General features: G+C 43.3%; 4 protein-coding genes across 6 annotated transcripts; 1 reads left to right on the top strand and 3 right to left on the bottom strand.

Moving 5' to 3' along the window:
• Positions 1-3,101: 3,101 nt before the first annotated feature.
• pkdccb (protein kinase domain containing, cytoplasmic b) lies at positions 3,102-12,926 on the bottom strand. The gene is made up of 8 exons (XM_088400850.1): positions 12,866-12,926; positions 9,989-10,571; positions 8,966-9,079; positions 7,531-7,802; positions 6,877-6,956; positions 6,478-6,585; positions 3,895-4,071; positions 3,102-3,768 (listed from the first exon to the last, which is right to left on the bottom strand). Exons 2-8 carry the CDS (start codon positions 10,529-10,531, stop codon positions 3,677-3,679), a joined length of 1,386 nt encoding a protein of 461 aa, XP_088256976.1. The 5' UTR covers positions 10,532-10,571; positions 12,866-12,926; the 3' UTR covers positions 3,102-3,676.
• Positions 11,971-20,485, top strand: disp2 (dispatched RND transporter family member 2). Its single transcript, XM_088400848.1, has 10 exons — positions 11,971-12,193; positions 14,015-14,159; positions 14,215-14,453; positions 14,542-14,571; positions 14,673-14,796; positions 15,224-15,339; positions 15,435-15,526; positions 15,832-15,929; positions 16,111-16,269; positions 16,342-20,485. Exons 1-10 carry the CDS (start codon positions 12,099-12,101, stop codon positions 19,582-19,584), a joined length of 4,341 nt encoding a protein of 1,446 aa, XP_088256974.1. The 5' UTR covers positions 11,971-12,098; the 3' UTR covers positions 19,585-20,485.
• rpusd2 (RNA pseudouridine synthase domain containing 2) lies at positions 20,382-22,615 on the bottom strand. The gene is made up of 3 exons (XM_088400849.1): positions 21,947-22,615; positions 21,535-21,831; positions 20,382-21,454 (listed from the first exon to the last, which is right to left on the bottom strand). The coding sequence occupies exons 1-3, from the start codon at positions 22,613-22,615 to the stop codon at positions 20,723-20,725; spliced, it is 1,698 nt and encodes a 565-aa protein (XP_088256975.1). The 3' UTR covers positions 20,382-20,722.
• A 375-nt stretch (positions 22,616-22,990) lies between these two features.
• pcmtl (l-isoaspartyl protein carboxyl methyltransferase, like) lies at positions 22,991-25,078 on the bottom strand. Of its 3 annotated transcripts, none has more exons than XM_088400817.1 (9): positions 25,003-25,078; positions 24,646-24,800; positions 24,464-24,568; positions 24,364-24,395; positions 24,157-24,261; positions 23,939-24,059; positions 23,758-23,843; positions 23,432-23,601; positions 22,991-23,230 (listed from the first exon to the last, which is right to left on the bottom strand). In XM_088400817.1, exons 2-9 carry the CDS (start codon positions 24,761-24,763, stop codon positions 23,218-23,220), a joined length of 750 nt encoding a protein of 249 aa, XP_088256943.1. In that variant the 5' UTR covers positions 24,764-24,800; positions 25,003-25,078; the 3' UTR covers positions 22,991-23,217. The 3 variants fall into 3 exon arrangements, with proteins under 3 accessions (XP_088256943.1, XP_088256944.1, XP_088256945.1); XM_088400818.1 differs by having other exon boundaries at positions 24,961-25,006; XM_088400819.1 differs by lacking the exon at positions 22,991-23,230 and having other exon boundaries at positions 23,438-23,601; positions 23,943-24,059.
• Between the last annotated feature and the right edge of the window lie 24 nt (positions 25,079-25,102).

Genomic DNA, 25,102 nt, shown 5'->3' on the forward strand with positions numbered 1-25,102 from the left:
CTCCAGCGTGCCCTTATTTGGAAGTGTTGACGTAGCATCACTCGTGCAACTCTTCCCTAAAATTGCTGATGGCTTGTTTTCATGAACATTTATTATTTCCAGATGGAGGTCATGAATAAAACTCAACGGAAACAAGTTGGGTGAAACTGGAAACCTAAAAAAACCAGAAATGAGGCTCTTCGGTGTTGAGAAAAAAAAGACTTTCTCCTCCTTCTCCCCTTCGCTTTCCCTGAACCTTAAAAAAAGAGCTTGTTGTCAATTACACGGTTGAAAAAAAACAGAGGAACACTGTGCCACACACAAGCAGCACAACCACGACGAAAGATTTGCAAAAATGAAAACTTCCACAGTACAAAAGCGACTTTCATATCAAAACAGAAAGCCTTGAAGCAGCTGAAGCGTAAAAGCTCCCTGCGCCTTTGCAATTAAATAAACACTGACAGGAGAAAAAATGCTGGCAAAAAAAAAATAGATTACATCAGAGCCAACACTAGACCAATAATTCATAGTGTGCCAAAAGTAGGGTGCATTTCCTGCATAGATTAGACTTTTTAATTAACTTGTTTACAGAAGGGGAAAAAAGTAGGAAGGAAGCAAAGAGGGAAGTAGGGTGGAAGGAATGAGGCATGGAAGGAGAAAGGAAGGAAGAAAAACAAGGAGATGAAAACAAAGGGGGAGGTTGATGGTGATAAGCAAGGAATCAAGGGAGGATAAGTCGAGGAGGAAAGGAGAGAAGGAAGTTTGAAAGATAGGAAGGATGGCTGAAAGGAAGGAAACAAGGATGTTGAAAGAAGAAAAAGAAAAGGGGAGCCATTCCATGCCTAATTCTAGTACATGATTTTTCTAATCCACAAATAAAAACACAATGTGCAAAGCTTCAACTTTTAAGATGTTGCTCCATATGAGAACAATATGAAAGTGTACAGAGTGCAGCATGCACGCTAAGTTAGAACATCCATTAAGTGGGTCCCAAAAGGCGAGCCAAAATAAACCAGACGCCAGAATTTTCTTCTCTTTGCTGATGTGGATGGAGGAGGATGAACCGCAGCTGTAAACTTTCATAAATCACCTCTTATTACTGGAATAAATATTAGCATGCCTTTTTGTTCTTGAGAAATACTTTGCAATCGGCGAATAGACGTACTCGCCTTAGCACGATATAAGATTAGAAATAGTATAACATTCCTGATGATAACTAATTAAGGTTATCTATATGCCACGTAAAAATATGATGTACTCAATAGCTAGTGGCTAGTTTGTTATGTTGTTAAGACAACTGGTTTGAGTTTTTCACTGCGGGGAAAAAAAAAATACATCCACATATTTTTGTCCTCATTATTTCTTGAAGCAATGAGGAAAAACTTCATGTCTGGTTAATATTATGCTACCACTCAACCAGTCCTTGTAGTTAGTTAAGCTGTGTTGGTCCACTTTTCTTTCTTATCTAATCAAAGCCTTCCTATCTTAATGTCCATCTGTGTAATCAGCTCGCTTTGTCCAGACAGCAAGGGGCCAATGTGAGGCTAACAGAACCCTCGGGCCTTCCCACTTACGCCATTTTTAGACTGGATGGGCCATTTTTAAATCAGTAAAAATGTCATTCTATTTTTTAAACATTGCCTTTAAGTTGTTTGGCAGCTAATCATCTAATCAAGACTTCCAAAATCCAGAAAGCCTTTGCCCTTATCTCAACCTCAAGCCCATTCTTGTGCAAATTGCCCTTTTGCCTTACAGTAACTCCCTCTCAACATGAGAAAGGGTCAGTAGGTGTGCTCATTTACATTAGTATTAATTAAGGCCCATAATGAGCTCAGCATGACGCGGCATTTCAATGCATTCCTGAAGCATTGTGCAAACTCTGCGGAGCTCTGGAACTTTGCAAGCCAAGCCCATTCAGCTGGGTCTTGCGTTGGAGGCGTGGGGGCTAAAGGACTAAAAACACGTACTAAACCACACGTGACGTCCCCCACTCACACTGGTGCTAATGGGAAGAAAACAGGCCGCTTATTGTTAAACGTCATAGAATAAAAATGCAAATGAAGACAGAATCAGTACAAATTTATAAAATAAGACTCTGTAGTTACATTTGGTGCAGTATATAAAAAACAGAAGTGAGTCATTTTCCATTGAAAATAATGGTTTCACCCACAAGGTGCACTTAAAACTCTACAAGCACAATTGTGTAAGAACAATCATCATGACACATTAAAAAAATTAAATTAAGTTGTTTACAAAAGGAAGTAAATAAACTGGAATGATTTGAAATAATCTTTGCTGCAAATGCTCATAGCGATTTAAGTGGTAGTATACAGCAACTTGTCTTTTACTTAAACATTTCAAAGAATAAGATTTTTTAAAAAGGCGTGTCTCAAAAAACTGAAAAATCTTATAAAATTGATTATAATAAAAGTCAGCACAAAGCGCTATTGAGGCATTTAACGCAACAAACTACATTCAGCATTTACTTTCATCCAGATATCACACAGACCATAAAAAGGTGCTTTCGAAATAAAAAAAGAGCAGTTGGTATTTCTTTACAAAGTCAAATTGACAACTTCTGGACTGGCATGTATATTACTGCATTTATGGGTTTTTGAAAAATGTGAATAAAAAATATTACCTCTACTTGCATGAACCTGCAAAAATGACCAAAACAAATTGCATTATACATGCCAGGCCAAAAACACACCATTGCATGGAAAACAGTTTTGGAATATTTGAAATTTCAGGCCCCAAAATGTCATTATCTTCATTATCTGTTTGTTTAAGCTACTTTGACTCTGGCTTTAAATGTTCCATCACACTCACTAGTTGTTTAGTTAGTTTTATTTACCTTCGTTTTATTCACCAGACTGAGCTTTAATCACCAACTGACTTTTATATGATACTTTCCTCTTACTAGCTGTTTACTGTGACATCATAATGATAGATTATGCTAACTTCTTGTTAAATTTAGCTTTATTTTCCACATTAATTAGTCCCTGGCTGTATCGTTATACACTAACTAGATGTTGCGCTTTATACTATTCGCCACATAGCGCTAAAACAAGCTCCTGGCTGTAGCTTCAAATGCAAACTAGCTAAACAAACAGACCCCCCCCCCCCCCCCCCCCATACACACACACGTTAAAAGCGGCGTTGTAAAGGTCCCATTCGAATCACAGTGCAGTTAAGCCCCAGAGCCATGAGAAAACAGTTGGCACCTCAACGCATCAGCCTAAGCATGTACTCGAATAAGAGCTTGTTTTCTTTCCTCGTCCTCTGGCTTTTTGGGCTGATGCTGCGGCTCGACTTCTTACATCCAAGCCTACCACAGGGGGGGCTGGCTTCACAAAAAAGCAGCAAATAAAGTCAAGGTAGTAACATTAAAAAAAAAAAAAAAAAGCACAAGGCTTTATTTCCTTAATTGTATCTGAAGGGAAATCCCTTCAAGTAGCTGTTGGCAGAAGCGGTGACCCGGCAGGCGCATGTAATGAGTGCAGTAAGCGGAAGGCCTACATCACATTTACCCGCCTTGGCTGCGACTTCTCTCCCGCAAAATTAGGAACGCCGTTGGACGCCGCGGGACTCGTCTAATTTAAGCGCAACGTGTTGCTTGCTTCACATCATCATTGGGAGTACATGAGCTCAATGCATACTCTTCTCTAAAATGAGAGGTCTCATCGGTGCGGCATATTTACACAGCTGTGCTTTTCTTCACATACACCTCGGAGGTTTCGTCAGGGATCAGAAGTTTGAAGCTGCTCCTGAAAGTAGCCAGTGGGCGACCTGCAGACAGAAAGTAGTTAGCTAACATTAGATTTATAGTGTGCTATCCATGTCATGTTAAATAATCAATATTTTAGCTTAAGCTTACCTTCGATATAAATTTTGTTAAGACAAAACTTGACTGACCTGTCCATGTTTTCTGTCCAGTCAGAGTGAAACTTGTGCACTGGGAGTGCGAGTTGCAAATGTGTGCAGCCTCGCTGGCACTGTGGACGGACAAGACGCAGCCTTGTTGGCTGTAGGATGGCCAGCAGTGGTACTCTGTGTTTCCTGATGTTGCCATGCCTCGCGTCACGTTGTAATCTAAACACAACAACGTCACCCATGAAACCAAACAATGTAAAAGAGTCAGATTTCCAACAGTAGCCTATATGATTGTATGTCCATCCATTAATTTTATATTTCTACTCATTGTCGCAAAAAGACATCATGATTTGCACCTTTGTCCATTTTCAGATTTTTTTTTTTTACACTTGGTAGTATTTTTTGTTTTAGCTGTTTAACATTCCCTCCTCTCTATTGTTATTTTATAAACGCTCGGTTTCATTAATAGCATAAAAAACAATTGTTTTTGCCTTTGTAGTTGAAGCTTTTATGATGGGAGATGAATTGAAAATACATTCATTTCAATGATAATAGTTACAGATTAGAAACATATTGGATTTGACTGTGGTTCAATTGTGCGCCACACACAAAAGCAAACTACAATCAAAATAAATGCTTGCCTTTGGTCCTTTTTAGTGTCGCTTTTTTTTTTCTCTCAATCTCTTCACTCAACATATCGTTAGCCTACCGCAACTTTTTCTAATTGCACCATGCCTCTGCAGGCCATCTTGAGCAATCCTCTTCCAGTGACCTGCCGCAACACATTGAACGCATCACCCCTCTTCGACCCAAACATTTGCCTTACATTAATCATTCTAATTCTTCCAGTCAGGCGGCCTGTCTTAAATCATCTGCTCCACATTAGCCATGAGAAACACACACACAAACACGCATGCGTGCACGCAGCCACAAGCTGAGTCTGGGAGTTCATAGAAAGGAGAGACTCTGTTACAAACTGCTAACCGTCTAAATGGTTGCAGTTGTGTGTGTGTGCGTGCGTGTGTGTTGTTGAGGGGCAAAAAGACACAAGGGTCAGCCTTCTGGGGATGAGGAGAGGAGAAAAAACAAGGAGTGTTCAGAGGATCTTTCTTCGGGTGGGGAAAAAAAATGAGGCCCGTTGTGAAGGGAAAAGGTGGCCGACCTCAGCTGTTCGGGCACCAGAGACGTATGGATGAAAGCTGTCTTTGTGCTTCACACGGAGGGCGGGAAATGTTTAATGTATAGCGAAGCCGTGTTGCTTTCCAATGTTTCACTTGAAATGTTTCATTATTAGCCTCAGCTGTGGATTGCATCGACGCAGAACGGACTTTACATCTGCGAGCCATTTTGAAGTAAGTTACCTGTTGACGCTCGGCCTTTTTTTTTTTCTTTTTTCCAGAGTTGCATCTTTTCCAGGAAAAAAAATACATATATTTTAGTAAGTTTTTTTTTATTTTTTAGGAAAAAATATACATATATTTTAGGTTTTTTTTCAATTTTATTTAAATTATATTATTTATTTAAATCAATGTCATATACATATATTTTAGTTTTCAATTTTATTTTAATTTTATTATTTGTTTAAATTCATGTCATTAATGCAACAAAAAAAACAATAGTATTAATTAAAAGGAAAAATGGTGTGAATTACTTCAATAAATAGTTGAGGTTAAAAAAAAAAGAAAGTAAAATTTCTTTATATCTAATGGTGTTATTCTTGTCATGTACAATTAAAGACGAAAAAGCAGCTTCACACAAGACCGCCCGAGTGTTAAGTGAAAGTGGCCAACTGGATGTCATGTGACTGCTCGTGACCTTCTCACCTTACTCATAGAAACGAACCTGTTCATTCCACTTTCCCACAGCTTACCCTATTATTTAAAAAAAAAAAAACTCAACTAAGCTTGCATATTAAGTCAATCCAGACAACCTTGGTGCAAAAACTCCCACGCAGCAAATGTAAAATAATAAGACATTTTTTCATCTCTCTTATCGCGCTTCCAATCAGCTAAGCGGAGGCTTGACATGTGGCACCTCCCTGCGAAGCTAAAACATTCCCCGCTGGTGTTAGCTTCGGCGCCCGTGGCCTCTTTCCCCTCAATCTGCGATTAAATTCACAAAGAGCTGCTATATAAACAGTCCGGCATCTGGGGGGGATGGAAACAATCTCACCGCAGGAACGTGGCCAGTCTTTCTGTTATTAATATTTCATGGACTGCAAGGAAGGAGGTCTGGCAGCGGAGTAAAATGTTTATAGTTAGGGGACACAACCCTCCCAAAAACGTTTTTCATGGTGAAAGTGAGGAACGTAGACTTGAGAGGTTCTTATTGATTTAAAAAGTAGCCAAACTTTCCGTGCGTCCCAACCCCGACAGACTTTCTGAGCCGGAGACACGCAGGATTAATCCCACTCTGTTGGTTTTGTCCTCTCATTCCAGCCGCCTAATAACCTGTCAAAACAACCCATGCGAGCCAGAGCGACCGGACCCCCCCCCCCCCTTACACACACACACACCTACGAAACAAAATGAAAACAGAGGTGCAGACTGTGCCGCCTTCTCAAATAAGGCCCGGCATTGTGTCCACCCAAGGGAGGTCAGCGTAGCGTGTAAGAAGCGAGCTTACCTCGAAGTATGGATGAAGGCAGCTTGTCCAGGTGCAGGCCAGATTGATAGAGGTGCAGGATGTTCTCGAAAGCATCCAGCGTCTCATTGATGTCAGCTTTCAGCTCACCTGAGAATACATGGAAAACAAATATAGGCAATAAAAAAGATGCTACATGCTAACTTGTACACAGCGCTGTTATAAAGTCAAAATCCATTTAATTGAAAGGTGTGTCTTAATATATTTTTGTTCACCGCGTATTCCTCACAACTCGTATTCATTATCTTGTCACCCGTCAGCTCTTTGAGGAGCGTATTAAATAAAGCACTTAAGGCCTGTCATGACACGAGCGCAATTTGATTTACTCCTTTGTGTGATCTTTAAAACGACGTTGTGTTAAGGCGGTGCTCTCTCGCTCACCTGTGACGTTCATGATGTTCTGCACCAGGTGTGTGAGGCCGGGCGGGGCTTGGTGAGGCAGCAGGTAAGTGAAAAAGTACCTGTGAAGAAAAAGAAGAAAAGAGAACATCCATCATGGGACATGACTTGAAAGCATAAAGCTGTCAAAGATCTGAAGGGCTGATCAAACGCGACGAGACTCGCTTTATGAATCATGCCCGTAAACCACGAATCTGCAGCACCCGTACACCTTGACTAGCAACATTGTGTCAAGACAACCTTTGTTGAGGAACTCGGTGGTGGGTAGAAAAAAAATACAAAAACTTCATTACTGTGAGATTTTTTTAAAAAAAAATTGTGCGAGCACTATGAAATGTATTACTTTAACATCTACGCTAATTTCCGTTAGCCCGTCTATGGCGATTCGCAACATTTAGCATCAAGCTAATAAACTTTCTTAAAATGAAATTATATGGTTTGGTTGAACATCTTGTGATATAATATAAATATATAATGTCTTGGTTTATGTGTCACCTACTGCTTGAGTCACAAGCAGCTTGAAGCAACCACACCTGACCTCTTTTTTGGAGACCAGAACGAATATGAGCGTGAGAACAGATTATTCGTACACAAGTATGGATATTTCTCGTGCAGAATGAGTGTTCCTCCGCTTACCTGTAGGCATTGTAAATGTTCATCTTCTCATTGAAGCCCTCACACACACCGCGTGCCGAACAAGTCAGGGTAAAATTCCGATGCGGAAACTGCAGGGAGCAGTCGGCGTCGCAGCCGCAGGGTGTGTCGGCCGCGCTGGCATCATCCAGGTCGGTGAGCTTGAGCTCGCCCGACACCATAACAAACTGGCGGGGCTGAAAATCCAGCAGAGCCACCGAGCCTAGTGGCGAGCGTGACAAGAAGTGGAGGAGGCGGACTAAGTCCAGACACACCTGGAGGGACACAAGACAAAAGCCGTCTTCTCATTATCTGCTTCACTATTTGTTTAGCTGCAGAGAAGTAATCCTGTTAAGATAGTGTAATGAGATAACAGCATTAATCAGTTTATTGACATTAAAGAGTAATTTACTGTATCAACATTCTGCCCTCTATAAATCCCAGCTTGTTTTTTTTTTTTTAATGTTTCCTCAAGGCTCAAAAAAGCACAGCAAGGTATCAGCTGCATGCTGACAAACCGTGAAATGACTCTCCACATATGCGGCATGCATGTGTGTGTGTGTGTAAGACCGTACAAGTATACCGCAGTTCGTGTTTAGTACTGTAAAGCTTCGAGGTAGACGTCACTGGCACAGTAAAAATGGCAGTGGATGAAACCAGACACCGCTGGATTAGTGGAGCTCATACACATGGAGCTGACATTGAGCAGGCTGAGCAGCACTGGGAAGACTTTTTTTAACGCCCACTATGCAGATTATGGATATATAGCATTACATTTTTTTTCACCATTTCCAGATTTATGGGGGAGCGTGGCTAAAGACTTGCCCCTCCCACTCTATAAGAGAGCCTTCATTTACATCAGCGATGATATGACGCAACTGCTAGCTAGCTATGCCTACACCCCCCAAAAAAAGCATCTTCTCTTTTCATAGTCTGCTGACGTGGTTACTTTAGAGCACACCATTGTCCGCCTTGAGTGCATGCAGCCAGCGAGTGGACCTTTTTGATAAACTTTTGTCTTCAGCACCACTGTTCAAAATGATGCAGTGTCAATGAGATACTTTCCATTGCACTTTATAATCCAAAATCAATAGGAGATCTTGTTCTGAGTGCTTCCCTTTCACTCTCTGCTTTTATTTCAAACACAGCAGCACACACTCCCACACTTGGATCCCTGCAGTGTAAAAACGGCCTCTGTCGACTCCCACTGTGAGCATACCTACGATGGGGGTTGAGCTAAAGTCTTGTGTGTGTGTATGTATGCTGAGATGACATTCCTAGCCTGCAGTGGATTAACTCCCGGTCCCATCTCCATTGCAAACCCAGCCTGATCGAATACACGGAAGGGACAGATGTTAGCGCTCCTAAAGTTTCACTCATCTCGGCCAACTGGACGGCAGTTAAGAGACAAAGTATGAGAAGAGCATCAAGAGCTTACCCTGAAGCGGTCCTCCCAGGGGCTCTGGAGCAGCTGGAGCATCTGGAGAGGGTTCCCCTGCTCCAAGATGGCGGTCATTTGGGTTCCCGCGTCTCCGGCGCAGTGACCACGCAACTGTCGAAACCAATATTAAACATCAGAACTTTGTTATACATTTTGAAGAGTGAAGAAAACTAAAAGCGGGATTTAAGAGTGGCGGGAATGCACAGAAAGCACAGAGACACATTGTCTACCTCGGAAAAAAACCAAAAACCTCACCCTAAAGGTCAAGAGGGGTCAATGGATTTAATTTAATTAGATGGGATGGTCCTGCACAGCAACTGGCATTGTCAGCTGGCAGGCCCGAATGTGAGACAAAAGGAAGATGTGGGTGGATAATATGATGCTGTGTCTGCTACTTTTTGGTTCTTTGCATGGAATTCATAAAAAGACCAAACTCATTTGATCATAGGCCTTGCTTTGTTGTGCATGCTGGAAGAAGGGGGGGGGGGGGGGGTTCAAACTATTCCTCCTTAGATAACGTGTTGCTTTTCATTTATTAAAGTTGCAAAAATGCTCTTTGTGACTGTTTTACACACTTGTGTTTGAAGTTGTTTTCGCATATTTATTAATTAACCCTAAAGACATTTGTATCCCAATAAAACACACTTAAAATAACTTTGGAGCCTTTTAAAGGAAAGGGAAAATTTTCTAATGATTCATAGAAATTAATGACAAACGTTTTATATAAGTTTCCTGTTACTCATAAGACAACTATTTCTTTCAGTCTGCCATTCTCCTCAAGCATTTTGTGAATATCCATCAATTTTTGGTTTATTTATACATAGATAAATATTTAAAAAGTGGGCTCATAAAAAATATATTCATAGAATGTTTGCTTTTTGCACAAGTTTGGGTTATCTAAAGTTGAGGCGTCGTTTTCTGGAAAAAAAATACTAAACTCTTTCATACAATGAGTCTTCGAAGGGAGATGATAATAATGAATAAAACCAAATAATAATGACGATAAGAATGGACGTGCACCTTGATGATGTTGGGATGCCGCAACCTGTGCAGGAGGACAACTTCCTTGCTGAGTTTGTAGGAGACCAGCTGACGGCATCCGTGGGGGTCCTTGAAGCCCTCCACGCACTTGCCCATGTCGATACCGTGCTCGTTGACCATCTTGAGGGCCACCGGCTCTCCTCCAGCCAGCGTCACTTTCACTACCAGCTTGGTGTACCCGGAGCCGAGCACCTCCAGCGGTTGCATGTCCAGCAGAGCTCCGCAACCCAGCGGAGTTCCAGCGGCGGAGGAACCACGCGTGAGCTCGCCCCACAAATTAGAATCCCAGGTGGAGAGAGGCTCCTTCTCGTGTCCGGGCGAAAGCAGTGGAAGGATTTCTTGGCGTCTTTGCGCGAGTTGGTGGCTCAACGCTGAGCGGAGAGAAACCAGCTCCTCATCCAGATCCTCGTGGCCGCTCCCGAGATGGCGCACGCTGCCGAGGAGCAAGCACACCAAGAAGGACAGGACCGCCACGGACAGCACGGTGGCTGCGCGTAACGACTTGCCCACGGCGGCGGGCATGTTCCACCACGGCCAGTACAAGGAGGAGGACTGGCGTTGACTAGAGGGTGGAAAGGAGAAGTGATCAGCTCCTTCCACCACCTCCTCCTCTTCCACCACCACCTCTTTGTGGAAACTCCCATTGGAGGTGTGTCCAGTCCGCGCGTAACTTTACACCCGGCAGGCCAACCAGCAGGAGTTCTCGTCAGCGCCCCATCAGCAGCAGCAACAGCAGCCGCCGCAGTTTATTTCAATGCAAATTGAATTTACTACACAAACTTGATAAAGTCATACCTAGTTGTTGTCCGCAGAGGATAAAGAATATATGACTGTGCGCATTTTTGGATTTGTATATTCACAGACTCCCCCCTCTCTCTCATACAGCACATCATACTAATATTATCAAGTGTGTTTAAAATTAAAGCTATTCATATTGTATATTGTATTTTAAAGCATTGATGATAAAGATTGTGCAAAGTGATTCATTTACCCAATCAACCGACCGTGCTGCCTTCAAACCAGACTCCTTCACAAATTAGCTCCTCATTGTGATTCAGTGATGCATTAATAGATAGAAATTAGGTCACATTACTGACATAAAAGAAAGCCTTCCTTCCTGCTATGGTTCTCATTTCAAACCTCTAAACTGACTTTGATCTCGCCTTTTACTGGTCCATGTCTTTTCAAAAGCCCCCCCGTGAGACTGTTAGGGTCCGGTGCCATGATTCCTATTAGGAAACAGAGCCAGACCAGCATCCATCCTGCCAGCTACCTCATTAATGCTCACTTGCTTTTCGCACCCAGTGCTTCTGTTTTTAAGACAGGGTGTACTATCTTGATGTTTAAGCACTCAAACAATAATCAAAAGTCATTATTTATACACGCATTACCTGAAAAACAATTTACTCAACCATATAAATCTCTCTAAATCTTCCACTCTCAATCTTCTCTGCTGTACACTTTCAAGGTTTTCAATAGGGTTAAGGTCAGGGGACCGAGATGGGAGGCACTTGATTCTCTTATTGATTAGCCATTTCTACCATTTTTAGTTTGATGGTATATAAAAAGATAATCTACATGAATATGATTTTCCCAATATGATTTTCACAGCTATAACATCAATGTGTTAAATGTACAACCATCAAAATGTTGCATTATTATCTTCAAAAAGGCACAATCTCGACACTTAATTATATTGTGCAGGTGTACCTAATGTTGTGGCCATCTCAAAGCAATACAATAATGACGTCACCGTGAATTAGGTATAGCATCCCCATTTGTGGATCCATCTCAAGATGGAAGCAGCAGGTTGTTTCCAAACAACTGGGAGCCACTTGTATCTATCATAGACGGTCCAGTACAAGCGGTTGGGCAGAACCAGGCGGGGTCCTCAACATCACCGCGCGTCCGCCAATCGGAGCGCAGCTCTGGGCAGATTAACCCGCAGAGCGCCGGTGATGCTCCAAAGTAGCCCCAGAAACAAGCCTCGCCTCCCAGCCAGATGGGGACTGCTCGGTATTTTGCTCAAACCTTTATCATATCGATCTACATGTTTTTATGATAATCGGGAAATTTAAATGAGCAGGAGATGGACGCTGGCTCGACCACAGGGGACAGCACGGATGCGATAGTGATGGATGATTCTTCCACAGAGGATCGGGATACCCAAGAGGCTCATCATAGGTGGGTTTATTCGTGGAGTAATTACATTTTTTTTAAGGAACCATCTCGCTGTGAACAATTAAACGCACGCCGACCGCTTCTATTGTTTTGCCAGGCTGCATGGACACTTAATTAGGTACGCCTACACATTCTAATCATTCCAAAGAGAACACTGCCTTTACAAAAAATAATAATAATAAAAATCAACGGATTGGTGCATGTCAAAACGGCATTTATTAAAATGTATGTTTATTATTATATATTTTTTAGGGGCGGGGTTGCACTGGTGTACAATTTCACGATATGCCTTTCAATCAAATTAGCTCAATTAATGCTTAACATTAATATTCGTGATAAAAGTCCAGATGGTGCAGGTGGAGCTAGATTTTTTGTTGCATTAAATCAGTGTTTACCTTGATTGAACTGCGGTAAATTGAAAAAAATCTCACAACAGATTCCTAAGAAAAACATTACAAAATGTATATACTGAAATAATTGTGGTTCTATTTCTTTTCAAATTTACTTGCAGTGTAAAATGACAATAGCATTTGTTATTTGTAACTTCTGCCATCTAGTGGGAGAGTATTTAATTGTTCTGGTTGTCACTATACATTGCTGGAATCAATAGAACCAAAGGCGCATTTAGGACAGTCAATATTTTTTGGACTAATTGAGTGAAATTTGATCTCCTACCGTGGTTGGAAATCACAATGTCCTGAGATTAGCTGGCGACCAGTCCAGATAGGCTTCTCCTCCCTGACAACTCGAATAAAAAAAAGATGGATGGCTGGAATAATGGAAGAAACATTAATACGCCTTAATCTTGCTTGATAACATTGCTCAGAAGACTTGCAAAACTGCAAGGCAGCAGCAATAAAAAATAAAACTATTCCCCTCTAATTAAAAACACACAAAAATCCACAACATCTGGGAATGGTGTACCTAATAAATCAGAACTTTTTATATTGTGCATTCGAGCGTGCGCAATTAGTTTCGCCTTGTGTCAGAGTGCGGTAAGAATTTACATTCCTAGCACGGTGTGAAACTGGCTCGCACCTCCTTGGATTATTTTCGCACTCATCGTCTGAAATATTGATGACTCAGATGGCTCACTTTCCTCCACTGCTGTGCTCATTGCATCAATACGAGCAGACATGGATATAATTGGATTCTTTGTCATACTGTGCGTTTCCTCCATCATTGTGCCTTATTAGGGGAGGCACATTAACGAGTGTGAGGTCACTTGCTTTTGTGGATTTAGTGCGTCGCCATAGAGACACGACAGGAAGTGCGGTCGCATCTCGGCCACGGTGGAAAAACAAGTGCCACACAGACAGCACGATATGCCTTCTTCTGACGCACAACACAACCTATTTGATATATATCTTTTTTTTATTTTAATAACCTTGATTTTGAACAAGAACAATTAATTTAGACTGTATGGGCTTTTTTTACATCCTGTGTCTGTTTTGTATGAAAAATAAGAAAACAAAGAGTCCTCCTGCCTGGTGTTGCTTATGTTCAGTAATTAGTTTACAAAACTGGATGGTGGCCAGATAACCCAGGCAAGCGCTGTTGCCATCCATTAAAGCTGAAGCTCCATGGATACACAAAGATGTGGCGTATACTGTCAGTATTTCGTGACACTGCATGAGTCACATCTGCTCACAATCTCCATTTCCTGCTTTCTTTAATTGCTTGCTGCCAGTTGTCACAGTGCGGCACAATTCTTAGCCTCATTAGTTCGATTCAATTGCTGTGGCGGGGGGGTCTAAAAGGCAAGCCAGGAATAAAACTGGAAATGTCATTTTTTGTTATTCTCTCGTGACTCGTCCTCCACAGCGGGATTCCGGTCCTGTCGCTGTGCCCCCCTGACACTGTGTATGGGCAACAGAGCAATCTGGATGCCATCCGAGATGATCGGGAGTTATGCGACAGCTGCGGCAGCCTGGATGGACCCTCGTCATCCAGCCAGCTTTATTACCAAGTATGTCAAATATTCTAATCTTTTTTTGCACTGACTGAAAATAAAATCCATTCAGGTTCCTCAGGGTCAAGCTCAGCTCCGTAAATGCCCCCACTGTGACCCCTACGATGCTCTCAAAGCAAACACCGAGTCGAACAGTAGCAGCGGGGCTCGGACTGAAACGGGTTCGGTGGTCCGAATGGGCTGTAGTTCACCACACGGGACGTCTCGGCAACACACGGCGGTCAGATGCCACTGGTTGCACGGTGAAGGTGCCGCACAGAGACCGACACAGCGGCACGTGGTGACGCTTGGGTGTGTTGACTAATTTAGTCTCTTATGATAACTAGTTGCTTTCTTGTGAGTTTATAAATAAATTGCCTTGTCTTGCTGTCATTAACAGGGATGGACAACTTTACTGCTTTGTGAGAAGGTAAGAATATCGATTTTCCCCGCCAGCAAGTCCCACTTGCAAAATCAAATGCAATGATAGAATTGTAAGAAAGACTTACTCTGACAGCTTCTTCTTGACAGTTATTCCCGGATGCTGGTGGACTACCCGTTAGAGGTTCTCCTGGGATGTGCCTTGCTGCTACTTGGATGTTCTCTGGCTGGTCTTCTCATTGGACCGCTGCCGGACTTCTCTGAGCCTCTGCTGGTGAGTGATTGAGAATTTAGCTTCATGATATTTGTATCATGGACAGAAATCCATTAATGATGTTCGAACAAGACCAGGAGACGTGGTGAATGTTGAACTCTTGAGCAATTTTTTTTTGTTTAAATTTTTGCAATCTTCTCTGTGACACAAGTGACTTTTTTTATTATGACTTTGGTCTTATCTCCATGATTAGTCACAATGCAGCACTAAATTAGATCAAATGACACGCTCTGTAATCTTGATGAATTTAATTAAAGAAGTAAGGCATTCATTCCCACAGGAGCTAAATGGATTAACGAGGAAAATTAAATGTCCTGTTCTTGGTGTTAGTTAAGGACAAGCCGGATCTAATTGAAGTGCAACCGACAACTGTACGACTCGACGGCCCATCTCGAGCAGTTTTTGTACGTGTTGTGTTTTTCTTAAGGGTTTTGAGCCAAGAGGGACCGACATTGCGGTTCGCCAGTCCAGCTTGTCCAAACTGCGGGAGAACACCGGCCCGGGGAAACCCTTGTCTCTTTTGCCATTGCAGCTCAGTAAAAGGTCAGTGGAGAGTTTGATTGGAAAGCCTTTTTTTTTTTTTCACTTTGAGATAATTAAGCAGTAAACAATAAATAATTTTCTGTAATTGTTTGCAGTGGAGATGAGATCCACAACACTACTGGAGTTCGATTGAAGAGGACGCTAGCCAGAGACTCAACTTCAGAGTCTTTCCTCTGTGATGCACCCGGTGAGTCAGTCGAGAACAGAACATGTCTATTTCAATTTTTTTTTTTTAACTAGACGGAACATTAGCAATCAATTAATTTTTATTTCTAATAAAAAAAAAAAAAAAAAAATTATTCAGTCATGTACATTAGCAATAAATAAATTATTTCTAAAAAAATAAAAAAATATTCAGTCATGTACAGGTTGAGCGCTGAATAATTTTGTTTTATCAATTATCCGAAATACAGAATTGTTTTAAATGTGAGAAAAAAAATGACTCATAGGTTGCCACCTTCTATGTTGAGTCCATCTGTCCCTTGCTCACAGGCCAGCATTTGGCACAGCTCGTGTTCCGCTCCGAGAGTTCAGCCAGTCTCTGGAGCCTCAAGGCCATCCATGCCATGTGCGAGATGGAGCAATCCAGGGTAGGCTCTCATCAATACTGTCTTAAAATCAATTTAGTCATATTTACCAATTAAGGCTTAGTCAAACTTCAATGGAAGTCATCATCCATTTTGAATTCCTCTGGAACGTTTCCTCCTATGAAACTTAATTGCTTAATTAGTCGTGGAATGTTTTCCAAAACATCTCCCTTGTTTATCTCAGATACGCTCCCAGGCGCGATTCCAGGATGTGTGCCAGCAACATGTGAGAGGCGAGACTGAAGCCACATCAGGAAGTGGCTGCTGTCCCAGCTGGTCCTTGGGAAATTACTTAGCCGCTCTCACCAATGCTTCCTTCTGCCTGGGCCTAACCTCACAACAGGTAGGAACCACACGGGGGCGGAGCCTAAAGCTCTCTTTTAATCATAATTTTCAATATATTATTTACCCTCAGGTCTCCGAGGCGCTGAACCTCCTCCGGAAATGCGCTCCTTACTACCACGATGGCCATCTGGTGGAAACTTGTTTTCAGCGACCCAAGTACGGCGGCTGCTCTTCCGTCCCGTCACGCTGCAAACAAACCCGCATCGTATTCCAAATCCTTCACTTCCTGGTTGATAAAGATTTCCTCGGACCGCAGACGACCGAATATCAGATCCCCACCCTCAAATACAGTCTTGTGTTTCTCCCGGTGGCCAAAGGGGAACGCATGATGGAGATCTACATGAGGAGTTTAAAAGGACGAGATCTGACGTATAAGAATACCACAATCACCGGCATGGATCTCGGAATCAAGCAGACCCTGTTTAAGTATTATCTAGCGAGAGATTCGGTCTTCCCCGTCCTTGCAATCATTTCACTTCTTCTCACAATGGCTCTTTATCTTCATTCCGTCTTCATGGTGGCATTATCTGTGGTAGCAATCAGCGGCTCCCTCCTCACTTCCTATTTCCTCTATAAAGTCGCATTTCGTCTGACTTTCTTCCCGCTGGTTAACCTTTCGGCGGCGTTAGTTCTCCTGGGAAGTTGCGCCAATCAAGTTTTTATCTTTGTGGATTTCTGGAATATGCAGTTGGCCCAGAAACCTTCAGCGTCCTTGGAGAAGAGAGTGCATAGAGTTTTGCAGGAGATCGGTTATTTGATATTAGCTTCGGGGTTGACGTCCAGCGCGGCGTTTTGCGCCGGTTATCTTAGTAGCATCACGGCTATCAGATGTTTTGCGGTTTATCTTGGGACCTCCTCGTTTATTAGTTCGCTCTTGGTACTTGTTTGGCTGCCGTGCTTTTTGATCTTGCGTGAACGTTACATGGAAGCATCCTCCGCATCGCCGCCAGGGTGGAAGCCATGTTGCTCCAAAAACCCAAGCGGCTTCTGGGACGCAAGCTCACGCAAGAGGTTCTTGTTTACATTCGGCCAGAAGTTGCGAGAACTAAAACGAGGTCTCGCCGACACGTCTAATTTAGTGTTCCTCAAAATCTTGCCTTGTGGAGTGGTGAAGTTCCGATACATCTGGGTGTGCTGGTTCGCCGTGTTGGCCGTAGGCGGCACGTACATGTCCTGCTTCGATCCTGGAATGAAGCTACCGACCCTAGACGGTGCAATCGCTCAACTTTTCCGCTCCAGTCACCCGTTTGAGCGATACGACGCCGAATATCGTCACATGTTTATGTTCAACAGACAGACCAACGGAGAAGATAAACCCGTGACCCTGACGCTCGTTTGGGGCCTCCAGCCGGTGGATAACGGAAATCACTTCAACCCAAAAAGTAATGGCTCTTTGGTTCTGGATCCGGATTTTCGAATGAGCCAACCTCATGCTCAGGTATGGTTGAGGGACTTGTGTGGGCACGTGCAAAATCAAAGCTTTTATTCGCCGCCTTCCAGCGAGGACAAAGAAGCCATGATAGATAATATCTGTTTTGTGGAGCAGCTGTTGCATTGGATCTCCTTCAGAAGATGTTCAGAGAGCCATATTTGCTGCAACAACATCGCTTTCCCTTTCCCTCCTCGTGTTTTTGAAAAGTGCCTGAGCATGATGTTGGCAGAGAGGTACGCCGAGGGTCATTTGATGACACACGGCGGCGTGTATTTCCAAGCAGATGGCCGGATCGCCGCCCTGGTGTTGGCATTCAAAACTACGTACCGCTACAGCTTCAACTTCAGCCAAACAAATGTTTTCTACAGGGAAACCTTGGAGTGGTTCAACAAAGAAATATCAGGGGCACCGCCAGGGTTGGAGAACGGCTGGTTCATCAGTCAGTTGTCTCTTTTTGACCTCCAGCAAGCGTTGAGCTCAGAGATGTTGGTGGTAGCCGGCGCCTCGGTGGCTCTCACGTTTGCTTTGCTGCTCTTGACCACGTGTAATATTCCGCTAAGTTTGTATGGAACTGCAGCGGTAGGGGGCAGTGTGTTCCTCACTGTCGGACTCCTGGTTCTTCTGGAGTGGCAACTGAGTGGCATCGAGGCTCTCCTCATTTCATCCGCAGCCGGCTTATCGGTTGACTTTGTGGCCGATTATTGTATTTCCTATTGTTTCGCGCCGCATTCGGACAAAATAGGAAAAGTGGCGCATTCGACTAAAAGGATGGGCTGTCCCGTAGCAATCGTTTCCGGGGCCTTTTTCTGCACCGGTGTCATCATGTTGCCTTCGACGGTCTTGCTTTTCAGAAAATTAGGAATTTTTTTGTTTTTGGTGAAATGTGTAGCATGCGGATTTGCGACCTTCTTTTTCCAATCACTGTGCTGCTTTTGCGGTCCTCAGAAAAACTGCGGGAGGATTCCTCTCCCGTGTTTGTCGGATCCGTCGGACGGGATGTTGTCGTGTTGCTCGGGAGCGGAACCGGGTCCCGTGTCTACTAACGGGGCTTTAGGTAGAGCTAGGGAGACGACTTATGACAAAGACACGGGTCGTTACCTCTACCCAAATCAACAGAAGCTGAAACAGACGGGAGGGGGAGGCGGGGACAGAGGGCCGGAGCAGTACGAGCTGCAACCTTTGGCCTATCGACTAAGTGACAGCTTTGAGAACAGCACTTGTACCAGCAAGCTGTCAAACAGGCCATCCGTGCTCTCCGATGAGATCGAGTATTGTGGGAGGGAGGCCTCCTTAGATGGGGAACGTGGGGAGATGTGTAGAGAACAAGGACCTCCGGCTCTGCAGACCTCATCGCCATACAAAGAGAACTCAAGACGGTCTACAGGCCTAGCAAAAGACGACGTGACCAAGAGGCTGTGTAAAGCCTGCCAAGATCGTTGTAATTCAGTCCAGCAGTGGACCAATAAAACATTTTCATCTTCGTCTAGCATGGATGAAACCATCATCAGCCACACGCTGGAAACCACCGACCAACCATGTCTGTGCGCAGAAGAGCACACCACAGATGAAAGACTCCTCCAGCCCTCCTCGCAGTCTGTGAGCTCCTGCGAGTTTCTGGATGCCTCCAATGAAACGTGTTTGAGTGACATTGAAGCGGGTTCTTCCAATGCTCAGCAAAGCGATGGAGAAGCTCAGTTACAACCGGGACACCTGAACGGGAAGAGAGACACTCTACGTCTTTCCCTCAGAGAGACGGTTTATGAGATGTGCGGGAAAAGTCGGAGCAGTCAGACGGAGAACATTGTTATCTTACCCAACAGTAAGCCAGACCTACCAGATGTTTGGATCAAGAGGGATGGGCAACGAGATGATACACTTTAAGCATGAATAGGACATATATGGAAAATAACTCATTCGGCCAACAAAAACATTCTTGTTAAATGACAAAGGCATGAATTGGAATAATTTTAGAATTATTTCCAATTCAGTAAGACACCAGCATGATCCAATAGTGACTGAAGTGATTTTGATAAAACTTGCACTACGTTGTAGTTCTAATTTAGGTCAACAGAGGGCGCTGTTGACCAGACGACAACAACAAAGATACTGTTTAGCTCAAATTATAAGACTTTGTCTTGTGTGCCAAAATTGAGACAAACCAGTCTAAACTATGATAAAGAATATTTCAAGTTGTTTGAAAAATAACTTTTGTCCCTTGTAGCCATTGAGGAAGCCAAATGTCTGTTAATTGTCAAGACCTGTAAACAGTGGGGGAAAAAAAATCAATGTGGTTTATGCTTTAAGTATTGTTTGGGTTTCAGTGCGTAATGATCCCTTAAAGTGTGTTTGAGTTGTGATAATGAAAGAAGAGTAATTGCTGACATTGCAGTATTTTTAAGAGGTAATTATCTTTGGAACAGAAATGCTTTATCTATAGCCAAACTCCAATTGTGTACATTTTGTTTCATTACAAAACAGACATGAGAAAACAGTGCCAAACACCCTGAATTTTATATGCAACAATACCTGTTGTGTGTGTGTGTGTGTGTGTAAATTAAAATGTTCATATAATTGTGATGTCATACAGAGTGTAAACCTGAAGTGTTTTGAGGTTCAGAAAATTGTCTCATAAGAACTGAAATTGTATTTTGACAATTCAATGAGCCTTCACAACTAGATATGTCATAAAACAGAATCCTTTATTTAAAGACTTCCTTTACTTACAGGACTTGAAACTGTTACATTTTCCAATCAGATGAAATTAAAGACTTTCCTGCCGTGAGTTTAATTTGCTCTTTTTTTTTTTATTAACCCTTTTAAAAGCTTTAACAGAATAAAAATCCTAATTGTCCAATAACCTTGAAAATCCACTTAAGAATTTATTATGATTAAAGGTGCCATCACAAAAAAAACATGATTGTAAAAACTGAATATAATTATGAATATTTGGGTTTACCCAATCAACAAAAAAAATTAACCGCAAAATTCATCTAGAAATCAATTTTGAAGACGTCTTGTCTCAGTCCACTTGCTCCCAGTCCTCTTTGGCCCAGTCAGGTAACGGTGTAGAATATTCAAAGTCTGGTCCTTTGTAGCGTAAAGCGTGCAGATACATGATGAGTTCTTGTTCGGTGGGGTCAGCTCGTACAAGTTTGCACTCGCTACACAGGGGGTCTGTTGGTGTCTGCAAATGGTCTTCACGTGACTTATCTGTAGGCGGCTCCCGAGATGCTTCGATTAAGTCGGCGTCACCGCTTACGTCTGAAGAACATGCCGCCTCCTTTGCGGTGGTCTGCGATATTTCACCGCAACTTAGTTCATCATCCTTCCGTCCCTCTTGAGACAACATGTTCCCGTTGTCTGATACATCCAGCAGGTGGAGACTCTCCTGATTTTTATGCTCCTCAACCAAATCCTTGAGGAGCTCCTCATCACTCTTCCCCATCATACCGCCCTTTCCCCTGTGAGGCCCCCATGCAGAGGCACCGTAGATGGGATCGTTGAGGATGGGGAAGCCCAGGTACTGGAGGTGCACCCTGATCTGATGGGTGCGGCCTGTCAGGGGCAAACAGCGCACCACGCTGGTCTTGCCATTAAAGCTAAGTCTCTGAAATACCGTCCGACATTCCTTTCCTTTTGGGTCGACGCGACAGAGCCCGATTTTAAAAGACACAACCAGGATGGGCTCCTCACACACCAACTCACCCTCTGGAAACTCACCTTCCACTCGACACACGTATTCCTTTTCCAGCTGTTAGGATATATTTCAAAGTTCTAAATGCTCGCTAAGCACGAGGAGCAAGAAACAAGAGTGGAAGAAAAAGAACCTACCTGTCTGTCTCTCACCAGCTGGTCCAGTTTCTTCGAGATCTCCAAAGTCCTGGCAAAGAGCAGCACCCCCGAGGTGAGTCGGTCCAATCTGTGGACGGTGTGCAGCTCCGAGATGCCTCGCTCTTTGCCCAGGATGAAAATCACGGTGTTGTGTCGGAAACGTCCGCAAGGGTGGACGGGGATGGAAGAGGGTTTGTCAACCACGAGGACTTTGCCGTCGTCCACCAGGACCTCCAGAGGTTTGCCCACGACAGGGGGCTCGTGACGATGGACTGTATTCTTCATGAGGTCATTGTTCTGCATCAGGGACAATTTGTTAGAGTTTGAACTTGAATATTAGAACTTCACATAGCATTTTATGTACATGATTTGAGGACACAATGAAATACTTAAATCTTGTCATGGAACTGACCTTGAGGACCACATTCAGGTCTTCCACGGGTATCTCATTCAAGCGGATGCGCCCCTCTTTGACAGCCTTCTGGTAATACTCAATAGACTCCGCTCGGAACTCACTCTCGAACACTTCCAAAAGGCTCTTCCCTATCCAGCGACCTTTGCAGTAGGTCTTGAAGTCAAAGTAATACGGGTGGACTTTACGCAGACCGTCCTCAAAGTAGTACGACGTCTCGTCGAAATGTTCCTGGCTGAAACTGACACCCGGGTTGCGTTTCTGCGGAGGAGGTACATATCTCTCCCCGCGACGGAGTTTCTTTCCTCGGGGTCCTCTCCGCTTTTGGGGCAAGCTGCTCGCCTCGTCGCTTTTACGTTTGCCGCTTATTTTGTCTTCTTCGACCGTGGTTCCCTCTGCTGACACCGGGGTGTTTTCTTCCACCGGTGTGGCAGTTTCCAGCTCCATGGAAGATACACAATTATTACGACTAGAATGAACGTTTTTCCGGAAATTGTACAATACAGAACTGCAATGAACGTATGTAGTTTTGTTCACTAAATATCTTGTAGCTTCCACGCAAAGTAAAAATGACAAATGTGGATTTAATTTAGCAAATCCTACGACTGTCAAAGCCGCGTGCATCGCCGGGGTCCTTCCAAAACAGCAGGCGCACAATTGTGACGTCATTTTGTAGTCCGAAAACCCGGTGCTGAAATTAAGCGGTCTAAACCTTAAACTTGTGGTCCAATTTTAATGTTTTCAAAGTTTTTTCTAGTTTTTATTTGAGACAAAAGGCATTTTAACATTGTTGTTTTATTGTTATTTTTCTTTTGTCTGTAGTTTACCATTTGATAAATAATTGATAAAAAAAAAAAGTGCAGGTTATATAGTTCTTGGAGATTTCAATTCCGAAATTCTAAAACAGATTTTGGAAGTTCTATCCATGTATTGTGCACAAGCAGTTCATATATATGTGATTGTAAAACTGTATAGTGGATTCTTGGACTTGCTTGTCCATTTGTAGCTCATGTAAACGATAACAAAGTTTTATTAACACAAGTATTTTCATACTCTTGGGAGAACCCATGCCCTTTAATATCTTTTTACACCAAATGTTTACTCTTTCAATTTGGAGGAAGACAATGATGTGAGGAAAACCTTGGCAGATACTCCTTGTTGTGTGGTGTTAGATGACACTTCAGCAAGATAGTGAACATAGAATTGGGTTAGGGTTGAGGAAGCCAGCAGAGAATTGAAGAACTTGCAGGGGTGGGCCAACCAAACCGCAGTCAGAGCTCGCTTCTGAGAAGACAAAGAAAGCAACATGATGTCGTCACAGTGGCTAATCAAAGTCTACACACCGCTGGTCCAATGTCAGGTTTTTGTGATGTAGAAAAAAAAACTGATAGCAAGATAAATCACTAATCCATCACAGGGGTGTGTAGACTTATGTCCACTGAATGTTATTAAGCTTGTGGGGGTGAAGGTAGTGTTTGGTTATACCCCGGCCACTGTCGTCTCTTGTCTGTCAGTGGGACATAAACTACTCCCATCAAAGCTCTTTTGAGGAAAGTGCCGTCACTTTGACGGTCGTACTGCTCCAGCACCTGACTGCCACCATCGGGGCCGACTGGCAGCACCAAGCGGCCGCCTGGCTTCAGCTGCTCCAGAAGCTTTAGAAGAAAAGGAAATTCAAAATCTCACTTGCGTTAGTTTTATTTTCCTACTCAAGGTCAAACACCATTTTTTAAAATGGCTAGAAAAGGTAGAATTCTAAAATTGCACATCTCCAAATATATTTGACTTGAGCTTCTAAAATGCATACATACGGCTTTTGGAACAGTTGGTGCAGCTGCCCCGACGTGAATGGCATCATAAGGGGCTCCCTCGGGGTAGCCGAGCCTTCCATCTCCCGCTGTGGAAACATACAGACATGGATGGCTTCTTTTACACCTCATTCAAAATTTGGACAATGTCCTCAAAGGAATGTTTGTGTGTTCATTAACTCACTCACGAGTCTGACGCGTCCAGAGGCAATAAGTTCCGGGTCGTCAGCTTGGATGTTTCTAATTGAACTTTGAACCAGTTGGTCGATGTGGTCGATTCCCACTACTCTCCCATTGCTTCCTGTCTGTGCACAGAAGAGAGGAGGGCAGTTGGTGTGGGAACCAAATGAACGAAACGTCCACACCATCTTAGAAACCATCTAACCTGATCATGACATTTACCATTCTTGCAAAACAGGCTGTGAGATATCCGCTTCCTGAGCCCACGTCTAGGGCCGATGCTCCTTCTGTGAGTTTGTCACTCAATAGCTCCAGAGCGTGGGCGTGCTGTCAGGATCAGTGGACATTGAGGGGGTGATTTAATTTCATACAAATTGAAATCTCTAAAGAGCATTGAGCCATATTATCAATGATGTTGAGGATACTTGCCATGTGTGGTGCACTGATGGTGGCTTGGAAGCCTGTGACAAAAAACACGGTCACTTTCATCAAACATATATGGCAAAATAGAAATCCATGTAATGGAGACCTATGGACTGGGGAGAGTCTGCATATGGATAATCTCGGGAGTAGATTCCTCTGTCTGTAGCCAGCATGGCACTGAACACTCTGTCGCTGTGGATCACGCCGTGATCTGAAAATGCAAAAAGATGACTGAATGACATTTGACCGTCTACATTTCTACTCAAGCATCATATTGACTGAATTTACCTCTCAGCCTAGTTATGAGTTCCTGGTGCGTTTTGCCGCTGGACATCCACGCCATGGTTCGGGACAGCAGCACTCCCATCGGGATCGCCACTATTGCCAGACGCAACGCAGCTCGCATCTCTTAAAACAAATCTCTCTGCACTGACATCATGAATCTGGGCAAAGGACGGAAAAAGACACGAAATGTACGTGGAGGTTATATAATATATACACCGTCAGTCTCTATCCTATGGCAAACGTTTAGCTTGTCATTCACTCCAGACGTCAATAAATGATATAAAATTAAAGCTGGGTTTGGTTTAAGTATGCGCTCACTGAAACTGAACTGCAACGTAGCTTTTAATTCCGTTTGTTTACCTCCGAAGACGCGACGAGGACCCCGGACTCACTTCCGGGTTGACCGGTGGCTAAACCAATCAGCTTCCTCGCTTTTGACTAGACATTAGAGTGAACCAAT

The sequence above is a fragment of the Syngnathus floridae genome, chromosome 16 (genome assembly GCF_059516105.1).
Source record: "Syngnathus floridae isolate MCC-2025c chromosome 16, RoL_Sflo_1.0, whole genome shotgun sequence".
Taxonomy (NCBI): Eukaryota; Metazoa; Chordata; class Actinopteri; order Syngnathiformes; family Syngnathidae; genus Syngnathus; species Syngnathus floridae.

What these genes read in the sequence shown, in the direction of transcription:
- rpusd2 (XM_088400849.1), bottom strand. Translation starts at nt 22,615, where the DNA reads ATGACGTCACAATTGTGCGCCTGCTGTTTTGGAAGGACCCCGGCGATG. An exon ending in ACCTGAATGTGGTCCTCAAG is followed by an intron (nt 21,832 to 21,946) that starts GTCAGTTCCATG and finishes TCCCTGATGCAG; the next exon opens with AACAATGACCTCATGAAGAA. An exon ending in AGCTGGTGAGAGACAGACAG is followed by an intron (nt 21,455 to 21,534) that starts GTAGGTTCTTTT and finishes ATATCCTAACAG; the next exon opens with CTGGAAAAGGAATACGTGTG.
- disp2 (XM_088400848.1), top strand. Translation starts at nt 12,099, where the DNA reads ATGGACGCTGGCTCGACCACAGGGGACAGCACGGATGCGATAGTGATG. An exon ending in ACCCAAGAGGCTCATCATAG is followed by an intron (nt 12,194 to 14,014) that starts GTGGGTTTATTC and finishes CGTCCTCCACAG; the next exon opens with CGGGATTCCGGTCCTGTCGC. An exon ending in TGGGCCTAACCTCACAACAG is followed by an intron (nt 16,270 to 16,341) that starts GTAGGAACCACA and finishes ATTTACCCTCAG; the next exon opens with GTCTCCGAGGCGCTGAACCT.
- pcmtl (XM_088400817.1), bottom strand. Translation starts at nt 24,763, where the DNA reads ATGCGAGCTGCGTTGCGTCTGGCAATAGTGGCGATCCCGATGGGAGTG. An exon ending in TGGACGCGTCAGACTCGTGA is followed by an intron (nt 23,844 to 23,938) that starts GTGAGTTAATGA and finishes ATGTTTCCACAG; the next exon opens with CGGGAGATGGAAGGCTCGGC. An exon ending in CACCAACTGTTCCAAAAGCC is followed by an intron (nt 23,602 to 23,757) that starts GTATGTATGCAT and finishes TTTCTTCTAAAG; the next exon opens with CTTCTGGAGCAGCTGAAGCC.
- pkdccb (XM_088400850.1), bottom strand. Translation starts at nt 10,531, where the DNA reads ATGCCCGCCGCCGTGGGCAAGTCGTTACGCGCAGCCACCGTGCTGTCC. An exon ending in GGCATCCCAACATCATCAAG is followed by an intron (nt 9,080 to 9,988) that starts GTGCACGTCCAT and finishes TGGTTTCGACAG; the next exon opens with TTGCGTGGTCACTGCGCCGG. An exon ending in TGGACAGAAAACATGGACAG is followed by an intron (nt 3,769 to 3,894) that starts GTCAGTCAAGTT and finishes TTCTGTCTGCAG; the next exon opens with GTCGCCCACTGGCTACTTTC.